Consider the following 17,909-nt stretch of genomic DNA (forward strand, 5'->3'; position numbering starts at 1 on the left):
CATTCTTTATTCTAATTTTCTTCTTTATCTCAGTCATTGATTATTTCTCGCTCCTGGCTTCACTTAAATCTCAGGTTCCTGAACTCTGTAGATTTCTCTCAGAACTTTTCAAGCTTCATTTTGGGTCCAGGAGTGTCATCTAAACAAACTCAACATTCATGAGAAAGAGGTGAAGTGATGCCTTTTGGCAAGAATTGTACAGTCAGAAGTTGACCCTATTCATGCAGCAGTGTGATTATCAGTCTTGAAGGCTCTGTCCTCAGCCTTGAATGCTCTCGTGTAGTGAATGTGCATGTCCACAGAGGCTTAGTACTCTAGAACTATATAGTTTATTCACTCTATTGCTAATTACTTTTTTTCTAATTATGGCAGATATGGAACTTCCTGCCTTCTTCTCAGAAACATGCGCCTGTGCTGGTAACATCATCACTGATCAATATGATAATTTGCAGTAAAACCTATAATGATATGAGCTGGTTGTCAAATATATACCATTTTTTTCTTTTCCTTCTACAATTCCCTCCCTCCTACTTAACCTTCACCCACCAGTAGATCATGTTCACATTCAGATTGCCAGATATCTGTTAGGAAAATTCATGTTAAGTCTTTTGAGAAAGTACACAGTACTCAGAATTACATTTCATTTTCTGGCAAAATTACCAGTTTTCCTAGAACGTGTTGGGGTTGATGCTTGTAGGTGATATGGGTAGAGAAGGCAGCTGCTTGCATGGATTGTCCCTCAATAATGCTGACATAAAGGCCTGGTAAACAAGCTTGAAAGCTGTAGTCTGGAGGATTTTTGTCTTTTTCAACTAATCAGTTGTTGCTAGCTTTCTGGAATGCTCCTGTGTTAAAAAGGAATCTCAGAACCTGCCTGCCTTATTAGCATTCTGTATTGGATCAGGGGTGATTTACTCTGCAGTCAGAAGTGAAAATTCCCTCCATGTATCTGCCATACTTGAGTTCAGCCTTCCATTTGCAAACAAGGAGACCAATACTTAGAGAAATGAATTAACTGCAGTCGGATCACACAGTTAGTGGGTGAAACTTTAGGCACAATTTTTGTTTTCTAGTTTTGTTTTGTTTTTTTTCCCCTAGGGGTTGTTCCCTGAACTGAATAAGGTAGATTATATGTGTCTTTCTTGAGAGATTTTTTTTAGTTCTTCTATGAAGGAAATAGAGTGACTTAAAAAAATACATACTCCTGTAATAGGGTGTTAATATGTACACTAAAATGTATTAGAATGACATCAGGGGGCGCCTGGGTGTCACAGTAGGTTGAGCGTCTGACTTTGGCTCGGGTCATGATCTCACAGCTCATCAGTTCGAGCCCCGCGTTGGGCTCTGTGTTTACAGTTCGGAGCCTGGAGCCTGCTTCATATTCTGTGCCTCCCTCTCTCTCTCTGCCCCAACCCACTCGCATTCTGTCTCTGTCTCTCTCAAAAATAAATAAACATTAAAAAAAAATTTCTTAGAATGACATCAGCTAGTTATTACTTTTGCTTGACTGCTGACTTGTCTAAAATCTGATCCCATTTGAATGTACAGATAAAACATTTGACTTTACAAAGGCAGGAATATGACTCAAAATATGGTTACTTGGTATCTACTGAACATTTAAAACAATCATTCGTGTTAATACAGAATGAGAAACACGGTATATCTCTTATAGGAATGATACTAGAAACACGGTATATCTCTTATAGAAATGATACGAGAAGTTCCCTGGTGATAAACATTAGAATTTATTCAGTTAGTTTTAAATTCAAATAGTATAATTTAGTGTTTGAGTGGATGGTTATGGACTTCTACCTTTTAAAAGTTGGATTCATTAGGGACGCCTGGTGGCTCAGTCGGTTAAGCATCTAACTTTGGCTCAAATCACAATCTCACGGCAAGTTCGAGCCCTGTGTCAGGCTCTGTGCTAACACCTTAGAGCCTGGAGCTTCAGATTCTATGTCTCCCTCTCTCTCTTTGCCCCTCCCCTGCTCATGCTCTCTCTCTCCTTCAAAATAAATAAACATTAAAAAAAATTTAAAAGTCAGAATCATTAAAGAAAGTATAGTTGCATATGGTGCACCTGGGTGGCTCATTCTGTTGGGCATCTGATTCTTGTTTTCGGATCAGGTCATGATCTCATGGGTTGTGAGATCAAGCCCCATCTTGGCTGTTTGCTAGGCGTAGAGCCTGCTTCACCTCTCCATGCTCGCTCACACTTTCCCTTTCAAACAAACAAACAAACAAAAACCAAGAAAATGTTAAAAAAAAAAAATACAGTATCAGAGTAAAACTCCTTTAAGCTTTAAAGTGTTCACAGATGTACACGCTGTATATAGAACACCCCTGTCACCCCAAAAAGTTCCCTTGTGTCTCTTTCTCTAGCAACCACTGAACAAATAATTTTGCCTTTCAAGAAAGTCACATAAATGGAGTCCTACAATATGTAGCATTTTGAGTCTTTTATTCTCTTAGCATAATGTTTTTGAGATTTATCCAAGTTGTGGCATGTATCTTTAGTTCATTTTTTATTGCTGACAACTTTCTTTGAATAAGCTTCCTACAGTTTATCCATTCACTAGTTGATGGATATTTGGGTCATTTGTAATTGTGAATTATTATGAATAAACCTACCATAAATGTTTACATTCACATCTGAAGGTACTTGTTTTGGTCTTGGGTAAATACATAAGAATGGATTGCTGATTTGCATGGAGTGTGCTAACTTTATAAAAACTGCCATTGTGGTTTCTAAAATGGATACCGTTTTTTCATTCTTTGCAGCAGTGTGTATATGACATTGTTTTTCATCTTTGTCAGCACTTGGTATTGTCGCTCTTCTTAATTTAACTTTTAATCAAAATGTCTTTGAGGTTTTAATTTGCGTTTCTCTGATGACTAATAACACTGAACATATTTTCAAGTATTCGTATGCCATCTTTATATCTCTAGTGAAGTGTCTGTGAAAGTCTTTGCCAATTTTTAAATTGAGTGGTTGTCTTCTTGAGCTTTTAGAGGCCTTTATATGTTCTGGATTCAAATCCTTTGTCATACATATGTTTTACAAATACTTTTTTCCCAGTCGATGGCTTGTCTTTTCTTGGCATTGTCTTCGGAAGAAAAGAGATTTTTAATCTTAAACCTTTTTGTTATCTTTATCTTTTTAGTTATAAAATCAGCACAGGACTATTGTAATAAGAAAATATTAAAGTATATCTTTCCTATCTCTTTTATAAATACTTCTTATAATACTTTTGTAAATACTTTTTATAACTTATACTTCTTATAAATACTTTTATAAATACTTTTTATAAATAAAAATCTCTTTTATATATACTTTTTTAAAGTATATCTTTTCCTATCTCTTTCTGTTATAAGAAATATTTTGGAAGTTTGCTTTCCTTTTTTATTTTACTACTAATATTTCTCTTGATGTTTAAAGGGATAATTAGAAAAAGAAAAGAAAAGAAAAAATAACTACTGGTTAAAATACTCCAGTTAATTTGTTTTGCTCTTCTTTTATTTTAGTGTCATCCAAGATAAATTCTGTGGGATTATAAACATCTCAGTGGAAGGCTTACATGATGTCATGACAGAAGATCCTGAAACAGGAACTTACAAAGAGTAGGTGGATCATTTAATTGTACTTGAACTTGGGGAGGGTGGTAATTAATTATATCCTGAATCATTTTTGTTCACTACTACTATATAAGCACAGTGTGGTGGCTTTTTAATTTTCTCTTTCATAAAGAAAAAGTGGGGGGGTTACTTGGGTGGCTCCATCAGTTAAGTGTCCGACTTCGGCTCAGGTCATGATCTCACGTCTGTGAGTTCAAGCTCCGCATCAGGCTCTGTGCTTGCAGTTCGGAGCCTGGAGCCTGCTTCAGATTCTGTGTCTCCCTCTCTCTCTGCCCCTCCCCGACTCATGCTCTGTCTCTCTCTGTCTGTCAAAAAATGAATAAATGTTAAAAAAAATAAATAAATAAAAAGAAAAAGTAGATTTCTTTTGCTTATAATTAGTTTGATCTTGAGATCAGCTTTACTTTGTTAAAGTGAAATGATAGATTGGATTTCTTTGGTCCAATAATCAGTTCATGATATGACATGAAGTTTTTAAAAAATAATCTATGTGTATGTTAGTGTATAAATTCCTTTTTTTAAGATGTTTTCAATATGTCCTTTTTTTTAACTAACAAAGTTCCCCTGTCCATTAGGCAAGTTATGGGGAAAAGATGATTGAAAAGCATTCTGTATTTGTTGTATTTGTCTGGTAGAAGTGCCCCTGGCATCTTTAAATATTAGAGTCATCTGGTACTTGACCAGTTTTAAAAGAGAACGGTTAAAATTAATGTTTTATGAGAATAGTTAAAATCATTCTATCAGAAATGCTGACACTCTCATGTAACTACAAATTTGAAATTTCATTTCATTGTATCCTTTGAAGTTAATAGAATTGCTATACCTTTTCTTGTTATTATTAATAAAGGGCATGTGTTTTATGATAAGCAATACTTAATGAGCTTTAAGACCGCTAGACTTTATGTCAGTAATATACTGAGTCAGTTTTCTTTGTTCTTTATAAACAATCTATAGGAAATGGGAACAGTTGCCATTGAACATTTTGTTGAAAAACATGGAAAGCAAATATACATTGTTGAATCTTATTCAACATACATAGACATAATGGGTTTGGCATGTAAACTTGCTTTCAAGAATGTAGGAGTTCAGATGAAGTGGAGCGTTCAAACTTTTGTGATCACAACCAAAATAAGAAACCATGCATGTAGGCAGGTTTTTTTAAAGTTAACATAGGGTTTATTGCCACATGACTATAAATATTGTATATTTATGCATAATATATATAACATACATACATGTATGTACATAATATACACAACATACACACATGACAAAGTTTGCAACTGTTTATGAAGTGTTCAGGATATAAACAAATGTTCCTTGTCCTCTTTGGAATATATAATTTAGTTAGGGGGAGGGTGTAAAATGGAACACTGGTAATGAGTAAAGACCATTATATCTGTTTTGAATAAAGCACACAAAATAGTAGAATTCTGGGTTGTGGTTTCATAGGAAGACAAGGAAAAGGCACTGTATGTTAGAGTCTTCAGGAAAGGATAGGACTTAGGGTATAGGAAGTGGACATTATGATAGAATGGTGCAAATGCAAAGGATGAGGGTCAGGAAGTTGTTAGGAATAAAGTTTAGAAATTGGTGTAATTTCATTATTTTAAAGATTAGGTTACAGAGACTCAGAAAATGCAGTGACCCAGCAGTTTAGTGGAGTCGTCAAAACTAGAATCATGCTGTTCTGACTCAAGATGTCCACTCAGCCAGGGAGAAGGTTTTGGTTTGGAAGAGGAAAGTGGTGAACGTAAGGAAAGCAGACTGACTAGGACACTGTTATGGGGATCCAGACTAGAAAGGCCTAGACTTGAGGGCTGGGGTGCCTGGGTAGCTGGGATGTAAAACCCCTGTTTTGTTCCCCAGAATGGTTTGGTCGTTGCTTTTTCCTTGGGACTGGTATTTGGCATGTGGAAGCACAGTGTAAAAACTGTTTTCCTAACTTTTCTAAGTTTTAAGAGAGCTTAGACAAGATCTCTGATAATCTTCCTATTCTGTAATTCTGTGAATTAAATAGAGTTCTAGAAATTACAGTTCATTCAACTGCAGGGTATAAGTAGACTTTCAGAAAATGGCACGTGAGAAACATGAAATATTTACTTCTGTAGCTAACTTAGCTTCCAGCTTCCCTTCCTGTTTATTGGAACAGTTTATCAGAACAGTTTATTCAACTTTATTAAATATTTTTAGTTCTGTTGAATTCCCGTTGTAGTCTGAGTATAGAGTAAAGTAGAAGAAAGAAAGAAAACCCTGTTTTTTTCACCTCTGTAAGTAGTATGTTTGTCAGGGTTTTCCATATAGACAGAACCAATATATATTAAAGGGAGAGAGAGAATGCCTGAGAGACTTATATTTATTGTTCTATGCTTAGAATCACATAAATATCAATATTATAAAGCATTGGTTCATGTGATTTTGGAGGCTGAGAAGTCCCAAGATCCTCATTTGGCAAACTAGAGACCCAGGAGGGCTAATGGTACAGTTTCAGTCCAAGTCCAAAGTCCTGAAAAGCAGGAGAGTGTTGTAAGTTCTAGTCTAAGTCAGAAAACCAGAGAAGACTGATGTTCCAACTAAAAGAGAGTTTGAATTCTCTTTTAATTAGACCTTTTTTTTTTGTTCAAGCCTTCAAGTGATGGATTGAGGCCCACCCACACTGGGGAGGGCAATCTGCTTTACTCAGTGTCCACATTCATGTGTTAATCTCATCTAGAAACACCCAGAATAATATTTAACCAAATACCTGGGTGCCTTTTGGTCCACAGTAAAGAAGCCTGGTTGACACATCATCTCTTTATTCAGACTTGTTTATGGCAGGCAGTGTACTGTGTGAGGAAGCACTGAGGCTCTGTCCTGAGAGCGTTCCCTGCCTAGAAGGGGAAATGGGGACCTGTGGAGCAGTACCAGCTACAGGTGAAGAAGGGTTCTGGGGAAACTGCGAATAACTCCAGAGAAAATGTAGTGGATTAGAACCAACTAATAAAGTAACTTGAAAAGGATTTCAGAGTAGCTTGTGTAGTTAGTGGAGGTTCATTGGCAGTGCTGAGAACAGATGTATACTTCAGAATGGTCACTTGAGTGCAGTGTAGAGGATGACTGGGAGGGATGGAAAGACTCACAGTGAGTGGTCTTAGATCAGTGAAACATCCTGGGATGCTTGTTAAGATAGCACACTTCCCTTCCCCAGTCCAGACCCATTATATCCAAATTCCTAGGGCTAAGGCAGTAGAACCTGCATGGTAAACAGGAACCCAGGAGAGTCATATGCCCTGTAAAAATTGTGAATATGCTGCCTGGGAGATGGGGAAGCCCTTCAGGTAACTGTTGTACTACTCCTGGTGAGCACTGTTGATATGAATTTGAGGTAGATTGTAGAGGAAGGACTGGGAAGAAATGATGACAGGTATTTTGTAACTGTAAGTTTGTGTTATTTGACCCCCGTGACCCGTTTTGGTCCACCCCTCACTGCTTTCCCAACTCTGGCAACCACCAGTCTGTTCTCTCTCTGAATGTTGTTTTTAGTTTGATGTATACTTCCAATTGTGTGTTTTTGCTTTTGTTGTCTTTGTTTTGGAGTTAGATCCAAAAAGAGTCATCATCCGAAGACTGATGTCAAGGAGCTTACTTACCACTTACGTTTTCTTCTAGGAGTTTTGGCTTCCGGTCTTAACATTCAAGTCTTTTATCCATTTTGGGTTAATTTTTGTGTCTGGCATAAGATAGTGGTTCAGTTTCATTCTTTTGCATTTCTTTATACGTTTGTATTTTAGTAGAAATAGAAATAATTCATTAAACCAGGAAAATATGTTACTGAGGCTTGAGATTTGCCTTCTACTTGTCTTTGGTGAGAGTGCTTTCCCTTTTGTTCCTGAAAAAAAGATTTCATTTTTAGGCACATTGGGAAAAGAAATTGACAACCCCTTGCCAAAGTTAGGAAGTAAAAAGAACGACAGGATTCAGCCAGCATTTTCATGTAGAGTTGGCTAGAATTTTTTAAACATGCTTCTATTGAAAGACCAGGGGAATAGGACTGCTGTGATTGCTTCTGGAGGCACTGGCTCTGGGATCAGCTTTTACTGAAGCAAATGGTGATGTCGAAGCATTTAGTGGCATGGAAGAAGAAGATACTGGACAAATTCAGGGTTTTAGGAAGGAGACATAATCAACAAAGTGTCTACTCCAGAGACCACTTGAATAATATTGTCAGTTTGAGTTTCATTGTGACTTTTTAGAAGTGAGTTTGTTTAGATTAAGTGAGTTTGTTTTATTGCATGTACCTTTTAAATTAGAAATGATTTAAAGGGTTCCATGTTGCATGCTAACATAATTGGTTGTGTTTCATTGGTTGGCATTTCTTACCGGGAGAGTTTCTGATTTAGGGGTCTACAGTGCCTGAATCTGTTCAGTGAGCGGGTGGGCACTTTGAGAGGTGGCTGGCTGCCTGTGTTCTCATTATTAGTCTTCCCTATTTTAGACTGTTACTATTTTATTACTATTATTACATTCTTGGCCCACATGCCTTTTATATAAATCATGATTCCTTATCCTTAATCTTTGTCAAAAAAATAAGATTTGACTTTTAATTAGAAATTTTCCTGCAGGAGAGAGTTTCATCTTTGGGTTTTTCAAATTCACTTTTTTCCCCCACTTTACACCTTCCAGAGACGCAAATGAATACAGTTTGCAGAATTGCAAAGGAAAAATATTCTGCCCTCTCAGTAATTTTTAGTCAGTGGAGAGAACATATATGTGTAAATGTATATTTATATTCAGAATATACTCCATTATTTATGTAATAAATCATTTAACTTAGAGAAGAGAGAGCAGAGATTTTTTTCTTTAAGTTCATTTATTTCGACAGCGGAAGAGGGGCAGAGAGAGAGAGAGAGAATCCCAAGCAGGGTCTCACTGTCCGTGCAGAGTCTGATGCAGGCTCTAACTCAAGAACTGTGAGATCATGACCTGAGCCTAACTCAAGAGTCTGATGCTTAAGCAACTGAGCCACCCAGACATCCTGAGATTTTTTTTACTCTACAAGTGAATGAACAGATTTTGGAATATGATGAAGGAAGGAGATCCACATTCATTGCAGTTAGAATTCAGATCTGCAGCAGACATAAAATAGCTCGTATAGGAACTCCTTTTTATTCAGTTCTAAAATACAAACTGGGATTGAGATTGTTTACTACACATTTCACTTTACTGAATCGTGTTTGGGCTGGGATAATTCATAATTTCTCACTTTGTGCTAGGGTTCCTTGGCCAACTAGTTGTGTTACATCATAGTATATCATGGTGGATGAAAGCATTGCAGCTTCGAGAGGTTAAGACCATGCAGTCAGTGAGTTAGAGATTAAGCTCTTGCTGTTCCTGATTGCAGTTTAAGGTTCTTACCATTTTATTGTACCAGTGTGCACTGACTGGGTCATAGGTGGTTGTTGCAAAAATTGTTTTCTTTAGTGGTGAGGAATGGGAAGCGAGACTCATGTCCCCTGCAAGAGTGAGCCTGATCAAGTTTCTGGTGTCAGCACTTGTCTTTAACCTTGAATTAAAAGCTATTTACACAACTGAGTTAAGAATTAGGTTTCTTCTGTACATACTACAAGAAAGAAGAGAAACCAAGCTTTCTTTGCCCCAGTTTATTAGTTAGAAACCTATGACTGATAAATTACTGAATTGTACTTTTCTAAATTAGGAAGCAGTGAGGTTTATTCCATCAGTTTGATTCACTAGACAATATTTATTTCTTATCTCCCTGGAAGAGAGAAACTATTGACTGAATAGGAAGCTATATTTCTATTATCTCTGTTAATGGTGAAGAGCAGTCGTGCAGATAATCAAAATGAAATGATTTATAACTGTCCTGCATGTACAAGTGCTATCAAGGACAAGTTCCTTATAGCATAGTAATGTCACTTGAAGAACAAAGTAGCTTATTGCATAATTAGTATTGTTTTAATGATGGTATTTGTTTAAATTACTGCTATTATGACAAGTGACGTATGATTTAAAAATCATGTATACATAAATTCCTTGCAACTTGCTACCTTAAATTCTCAAGTAAAATGTTCTACGGTATTTTGGTGTGACCCTTTTTTTTAAAAGTGAGGTGTATTTTTGTAGTTAAATCTTTGTGTGCAGTTAAATATTTTTTAAAATTATGAATCTAACTTATCTAGCTATTCCTCACATTTCGGACATAGAAACAATGTTCTGAGTGATTTTCAGGGTTTGTTTTAACATGTTATGGACATTTTTGATTTAATTAAAACATTTTTTTTAATGTAGCTGTATGTTAATGTCTCATCTTGAAGAACCAAAAGTAACAGAAGATGAAGAACCACCCACAGAACAGGATAAGAGAAAAAAAATGGTAAGTTACCAAAGCTGCTTTTAAAATTTGGGAGAGCTATATATTATCACATTCTTTAGGTCTGAAAGAAACTGTCTGTTGGTCCATTCATCCACCTTTCGATCTCTTTTTCCATCCCTTACTGTAGAATTAATGTAAGCTGAGCTTTGAAATTTGGAGTGTACTCCTAACACAGATGAATTTTGCTCCTCGTACATGAAGTAGAGTTTAACTGTTAATCTGAAATCACTTTTTCTTGTCTTAAGAGAACAGAAGATTTACTCTTTCACTTACCGAAAACCTGTGACCCTCACCACATTTGTGATGCATGTTTTTCTGTTTTTAGGAGAATTACTGAAATTGCTTCATGAATTTTCGCAATGAATTTTTTCTCAGATAATCACAGGCCTTTATAAAAATTACCTTAAATTAACTGCTAGGTAGGAAAATAAATCAGAAACACCTAAAATATTTTGCCTTTAAAATTATTTATAATCTTGAACTTCTAAATATTTACTGTGACCCATGAATATAAAAATTGCTACACAAGTAAACTTCTTCCCATTTCCTCTTGGAATCCATTCTAGTCTCCTGGCCTCACCAATATTAATCTTGTTGTGCCTTCTTCCCTCATTTGTACTTGAGAACGACGCTAATATCCCTCGAAAGTAGAGTAACTAAATTAATATATGAAATGGACATGGGATGATGCCGAACAGCTAGTAATTAGGGGTGTCTCATTATTTTAGCTGTCATTATTTCAGGCTGCTTGCGATGTTCCCTCCTCGAATTACTTACGCCGTACTAACCCTCAGGGGCTTCATCTTCAGTGTATAGCTGGTGCTGCGCTGCTCTGACAGCCTGCTTTTAAACTGTGCTACAGTTTAATCCGTTTTACTTGGCGTTTTCATTAGGGTGACGATAGCCTTTCAGTATCATCTAACAGTTTGTCTTTTCTCTTTTCTCACCTCCGCTATTTTAAGCATTAAAAATATAATTGGTGTTACAGAAAAATATAACGTCTTCCTTCGTAGGATTCTAAACTTGTAATGAGTAATGGGTATTCTGCTTCTGTTCATTTGTCAGCTTTTGTGCACCCTCTATTCACATCCTGTAGTCTGGTAGATCTACTCTTAGCACATTAATCTACTCAGATCTGTTTTTCATCCTGTAGGAATCCTCAGTAACATCATATAGTACTAATTGTAATCCTAACTTGATTTTGAAGGCAAGTGAAACATTATCTTAAAGAGCAGTGTAAGAGCATAGTTTCAGAAATAGCACTTTAAGTTCCTTGATTCAGTTTTGTGATTTTAAATACTATTTGAGAGCTGATTATTTTACCATTATTGTTCTAATCATAGGCAGTAATAATTTACACAAAAATCATTATTTTTTCAAATGTTTGATTTTGTTTGAAATCAGTCGTCACAGTAGCTTTTCGGTGTAGATTTATATTGTCATCTCTACTAAGGTGGACTAAGCTATATCTTAATCTTAATGCTGAGGATACCACAGCATTGATGGTTAATGCTGGGATCACATATCTTAGCCTTGAATAAGTCTAATTGTGAATACCATGAGAATTTTTCAGTAACTTTTCAGTAACAATATTAGTCGCACTGTATCTTCAGGGTTACAAGTATAAATAATGCATTTTCTTTCAGTAATTATATTGTTCGACTGTGTTATGTTTATCATTAGAAATTTTTTAAGAACTAGCTAGATGTCCCTTGGTTATAATTTTAAAAAGTGGAGGTGTTTGCTGGTAAATGATTCTGAGTTATTATTTAAAAGAAAAACCAGTCTAGTGTCAAAGGATTTTCATATTAAGTGAAAATATTTACTTAAAAGGAAGAAAAAGTCCAGCTGCTTGGTTCCAAGACTGCATGATTGAACGTTTGATTTACTTACTGTCATTGTTGTCTTCAAGTGGTCCCTAAAATGTGGTGTCTGCATTTCAGTAGCTGCTTTGGCAGAGGATAGCCAGCAGTGATGGAAATTCGGGAAAGTGGTTGATCAGCTTACATCAAATTATGATCATTCTCATGGTTCGTTTTAAATAAGGATGGAATTGCCATTCAGGAAAGCTATGAAGCTGTCCAGACTTTTTGATTTTGTCCACTTTCATTCATCTCCTGTCTCTACTACCTGTTTGGGGGGAATTAACAGAAGATCAAATGCAGCTCAAAGCATTTCATTTAATTTCTAAGGTCTCTCCCTATCTGCTGTGCTCTAGGAGTAGAATGACAATTTTGTGACCTCTTCCATAAAGAATTAAGCTAGTACAGGGGTGCCTGGGTGGCTCTGTTGGTTAAGTGTCCAACTTCAGCTCTGGTCATGATCTCGCCGTTTGTGGGTTCCAGCCCTGCCCTGGGCTCTGTGCTGACAGTTATAGCCTGGAGCCTGCTTCAGATTCTGTATCTCTGTCTCTCTCTGCCCCTCCCCTGCTTGAGCTCTTTCTCTCTGTCTCTCTCAAAAATAAGTAAACATTAAAAAAAAAAAGTTAAAAAAATTAAGCTAGTTCGTTAGCATTTTAATTTAAGTTGCTTATAATTTCTTTTCTGTGATGTGTGACTTACTAGGCATTTGTAAGGTGTACTTCCCAAATTGAAGTTTTTTTTTTTTTAAATTTTTTTTTTTTCAACGTTTATTTATTTTTGGGACAGAGAGACACAGAGCATGAACGGGGGAGGGGCAGAGAGAGAGGGAGACACAGAATCGGAAACAGGCTGCAGGCTCTGAGCCATCAGCCCAGAGCCTGACGCGGGGCTCGAACTCACGGACCGTGAGATCGTGACCTGGCTGAAGTCGGACGCTTAACCGACTGCGCCACCCAGGCGCCCCCCAAATTGAAGTTTTTGAGCATATTAATGTTTTCTGGCAACTTGATGGAACTGGCTAAGAAAGCATTAAGGAAGCATTTGATATATAGTAAGTAGCCTGTGTTAATGAGGTATTTCTGATCACTCTTTCATGTTAAGTATTACTGAGTCAAGCCCCAGAAATACTTTGGTGATCTGCTTCTGTATGTAATAATCTAATTTTATACATGCTTACTAAATGCTTTAGTTGATATAAATAAGTTTGAATGTTATTAAAACTGCACTAATTTCTCATTTACCTGTGCTGATAGTGTGGTAGCACAAATAACAGTCTATCCAAACATCATTGTTTCACGTGACTTTGAAGTAATAATAGTAATACCGTATCTACATAACATTATCCTTTTTTTCCAAAGGAATGTTTTAGAATCTCATCTTACTTACCCTTAAAATAGTTTAATGACCAGATACTGATGAGGAAACCAGGCCACAGAGAAGTAACCTCTTACTCACGAGTTACAAATTTAGGTAAAGCCTGAAATTAGAACTGAGCTTTCTTGACTCCTAGCCTGAGGCATTCTTTATGATTTTGATTTCTAAAATTTCTGTAGGTTTTCTAAATGTTTTCAGAAATCGCACATACCATTTTGCTAAAATTGCAGAATTCATGAGAACTGCACGTTTGAGGGGAAATTTACCAGCTTCAAATACAGCTCAGCTACCATAAGTCACTGGAATTGGAATTAGATCTGTAGAGTTAGTATAGTTTGTCATGTCTTGTGGTAGCATGGCTAGGAAACAGGTAGTTAATTAATTTGTACATTTGCTTTACTTTGACAATTAAATGTAGTTTGCAGTTATTGACACAACTGTAACCAAGAGCTAAAGAAATGACTGTGAGGAATGCCCAATTTCAGGGAGGACATTAATGATAATTCACACAGATGGTAATTATTTTGTAACAGTGAGTATTTATTATATTTAAGTATTAAATCTTTATGTACTTGTTGAGTGCCCACTACATAATACACTATTCTTGAAATTGAGGATATTGGAGTGAACAAAATATATAAACCCTAAGGGTAATGGAGCTTATAGTCTTAAGAAATTATTTATGTATATTAACAATGTCAAGTTTATGAGGGTTTATTAGATTAAGTAATAAATATCACAGTTTTCTAAATTTGTAGTATGTTCATGAAACTTGGAAGTTCTGTATATATAGTGTTCCTAAGAAGTATTTTTTACCCTGTTTTAAAAAATGAGTTAAAGAATGTAGCTGGGGTTTTGTCCCCCTTACTTCTTTGACAATAACTTTTTTCTCTTTTCCTAGTGTTAATAGATGTTTGCAGGCCTCCTATTTGATTAATTTTTTCAAGAGAAATACCATTTCTCTTGACCAACACTTTTTAAGATCATTTATACTTGCAGTGAGTTTGATCTGTTTTTCATCTTTTAGGTACACTTATGGGAATATGTCTTTTTTTTTTTTTTAAGTATATTATTTTGAGAGAGGGAGAGAGCAGAGGAGGGGCAGAGAGAGAGGGAGATCAAGAATCCCAAGCAAGCTCCACACTGTCAGCTCAGAGCCGATGCAAGGCTCAGTCTCATGAACCATGAGATCATGACCTGTGCTGAAATCAAGAATTGGACACTTAACCAACTGAGCTACCCAGGTGCCCCCTATATGGGAATATATCTTATATCTTAATGTATTTTAGAAGAAATATTTAGAACTATCTTCCCTCTAGTCCAAAAATATGAACTATTGTTTTTCCATTATTTGTCTCAAGAAGTATATTAGAATTGAAAACATTTATGCCATATTACAAACCAGTGAAAATATCATTTTAACACATTGTACTTTTAAATTGCTGTTTGCTGAATGAGCTCTGCACGTGACTTTTTTACTGGTTTGTAATCAAGTCTTTAGCTTTTGATAGCCTCAAATTTTTATGTGACTATCAGAGTTTTAAATTTTAACTTGTATCTTGGGGCACCTGGGTGGCTCAGTTGGTTAAGTGTTCGACTTCGGCTCAGGTCATGATCTCATGGTTCATGGGTTCGAGCCCTGCGTTGGGCTCTGTGCTGACAGCTCAGAGCCTGGAGCATGCTTCGGATTCTGTCTCCAGTTCTCTCTGCCCCTCCCCCTTGCTTGTGCTCTGTCTTTCTGTTTCTAAAATAAATAAACATTAAAAAAAAATTTTTTTTTAAATAAATTTTAACTTGTACCTTATATAGATCAAGCAGAATCTGCAGTCTCACCGAACTAAATTTTGGATACAACCAGGTGTCTGGGCTGAATGACATTGGCAAACTTGGCATCACAGTTTTCCGCTTTGACTGTAGCACATCTAAGCAAGTTGATTGTATTTTAGGTTGGGTTGCATTTTATTTGCTAAATTCATAACCAGACCCTAAGTCTCCTGGCAAATACCATAAATCCTGAATAGGCCTTGTATATTGCCTTCCAGTGAGTATTGTCTCCTGTGCTGCTGTTGTCAAATATAGCACTGGATCAGAAAGGGACAGAAGTGCTGCAGTATGGGAATTAAATTGTCTGAAAATCAGAGCCTTATAGGTAGCTAACATGTTTTTCCCCTTTCTCAGAGTAGATAGACCAGACCACCTCAGCCTGCACTACCCCTCTGCCTTCCTGCCCTCCTGTCTCTTCCTCCAGCTCCTCCTGTCATCACCTCTTCCCCCAGAACTTCTCTTTGCCTATTAAATCCATCAGCTTTCCTTTAGACTTTTACTTAGTAGAATTTGGAGCACATTGCCAGAAGGAAAGTTACCTTATTTTCATTTGAAAATACTCTGTGATGTTGTTTCATAAATGTTCAGTCAAAATAGAATGTTGGAAGGGCATCCTAGGCTAGTGATTGAGTTGGCAGGTTGTAAACCCTCCTAGTGTGATTTTAACCACTAAGAATCAGTCAGATGATTGTTTCCTGCTCTCATTTATTTACCTCTAGAAAAACTCAACAGACCTAGTAAAAGAATTGTATTTGGCTGTCACTGATAAGGTACTGTGATTTTTTTTTTCTTAGTTAACTAATAGTAATCTTGAAGTTCATGATTTATAAACAAAATACTTTATTTTGCAAGTAATATGAAATTAAGGCATCATTTTACTGGTATTTCTGAACTGTCTTTTGACATTCCTAGCCCTATCACATTGAGTAATCAAGGTAAATATAGGATTGTTGAAAATACTCTTATTCAACTTGCCTGCATTGTCAGGCTGGTTATGACTTTAGAGAGCCCTCTTTTTGCTTTTTCTTACCATGCCAGTTCCATTACACTTTTCACCCCTGCTTTCTTGCTACCTCTTGACCTCATCCTAATTAGAAACTGATCCTTATCCAAAATCCTGAACTCTGACATTCCTCTCTCATCACAACCTCTTCTTCTTCACCATACCATGTCTCCTGAAAATTCTGTGGTGTACCTATATCTGGAGTCCTGTAATTTGTTCTCACTTTCACACTCTTTTTATAAACTTTCTCTTATTTTCACTAACTTTCCCTCCTTTTAACTTAAATGTTCTTGTTTTTCTGCTGCTGCTAACTTTGGACAAGCCATAGTCATAATCTTTGCCTCCCCACTTTAGACCTACTAAGTTTGTGGGCCTAGAAATCAGGCTTACGTATTTCTTAAAAGCTTCACATGTTATTTTGGTGTCCAGCCAGGGTTGAGAACCATTATAATAGGAATGAAATTCCCTGACCGTCTTTTATAGACATCGTGATTCCACCCAGCCTTTTGCGCCTTGTTTTCTTCACCCTGCTCTGTCTCCTAAAGCAGACACCTTGTCTCCATGAGTATCAGAGGTTTTCTTGGCGTCTGTTACAGAGCTCTCAGACTTGTCCTTACGTGTGGAGTAGCCCCTTAATCCTGTTTCCCTTCCCTCAGCTTACTCATTTACTGTTTTCCTCATGAGACGCTGTCTCTACTCACTGATCATCCTTCTCACCCATGCCCAGGTATAGAAGTAATCTCTCCCTCTCCTGGATTTACCTAGCATCTTCTCTGTACATGTCAACTGCTTATACCATCTTCTGCTTCATGTAACCTAGCAACTCACATCTGTGATCTCCTTGAGATTAGGAAACATGTGTCACTTATGTTTGTGTGTGTATGTGCTTATATCTTTGTATATTTCTGTAAAGCTTTGTTGAGTAAGCATTTTTTATATTACATATTAAAGTTTCTTAAACTAAGGCATTCTCTGTAATATTTAAAGCACCTTAACATACTATGTATAATATACTACTAGAACTTTTTACCCCCTTTTTTCCCTTTCATTTGAAGAGGTTGACTCTAAAATATACCCCTGTTTTCTTTGGGTCCTTGGACAACTATTCAAGTTAGTGAGGGTAGTGTCATTGGATCTGTTTCCCTCTGCCTTAAGATGACAGAAATCTCTCCTCTTTTCATTCCCAAAACAAATCTAGATCCATAACCTACTGTCTCCTTTCTCTTCTTGAAGCTTATTGGCACCATTGGGAAAGTAGCAGCAATACCATGCAGGCATAATTTTCCTAACTGACTTTATAGCTAATTAATCCTGGCAAGAACTGTGTATCCTGTGTGTTGTGGTCCATCATATCGGTGGTCTTTACATAAAATCCAGGAAACACTCCAGAATACTATTAGCCGTTAACCTGATCCTCATCCAAAGTTGTTGCTCATGTGGCTTTTAGTCTTTTCAAGCTTTTTATTGCTTTAACAATGTGCCCTACAGGACATCTTGTAAAAAGCTACTTTGTAATCTGTAAGTAATATTTTGAGGGAATGACAGTATTTAATATTATTTGTTATGAGTAGTTAGTGCCAAAAATTATGTGATAAATAGAAACTGGAGATTTTTAAGACCTTATGTGCATTTATACCCTACCTTTCCTCGGGGTGGGGGGAACGTTTCAGGGTATACGAGTATCAGTCCCTAAAAACAATGTTCCAATAACAACATATAAATAAAGACTTGGGAAAATGCCAAACGTACATTTGGCTTTGGGAACATCCAAAGACCCTAGTTTCACAACTATTAATTCAGAAGCTGGATGACGAGGTAAATTTTAGGATCAGTGTTG

General features: G+C 36.5%; 1 protein-coding gene across 1 annotated transcript in view; it reads left to right on the top strand.

Annotated features, from left to right (window-relative positions):
- The window catches only part of IPO11 (importin 11), a 194,925-nt gene that overhangs the window by 154,940 nt on the left and 22,076 nt on the right, over positions 1-17,909 (top strand). Inside the window, exons 28-29 of the mRNA XM_030321825.1 lie at positions 3,526-3,621; positions 9,925-10,009. Coding sequence (XP_030177685.1) covers positions 3,526-3,621; positions 9,925-10,009 — 181 coding nt within the window. The remainder of the gene's footprint in view (positions 1-3,525; positions 3,622-9,924; positions 10,010-17,909) is intronic.

Source organism: Lynx canadensis, chromosome A1, assembly GCF_007474595.2.
Source record: "Lynx canadensis isolate LIC74 chromosome A1, mLynCan4.pri.v2, whole genome shotgun sequence".
NCBI classification, from domain to species: Eukaryota; Metazoa; Chordata; class Mammalia; order Carnivora; family Felidae; genus Lynx; species Lynx canadensis.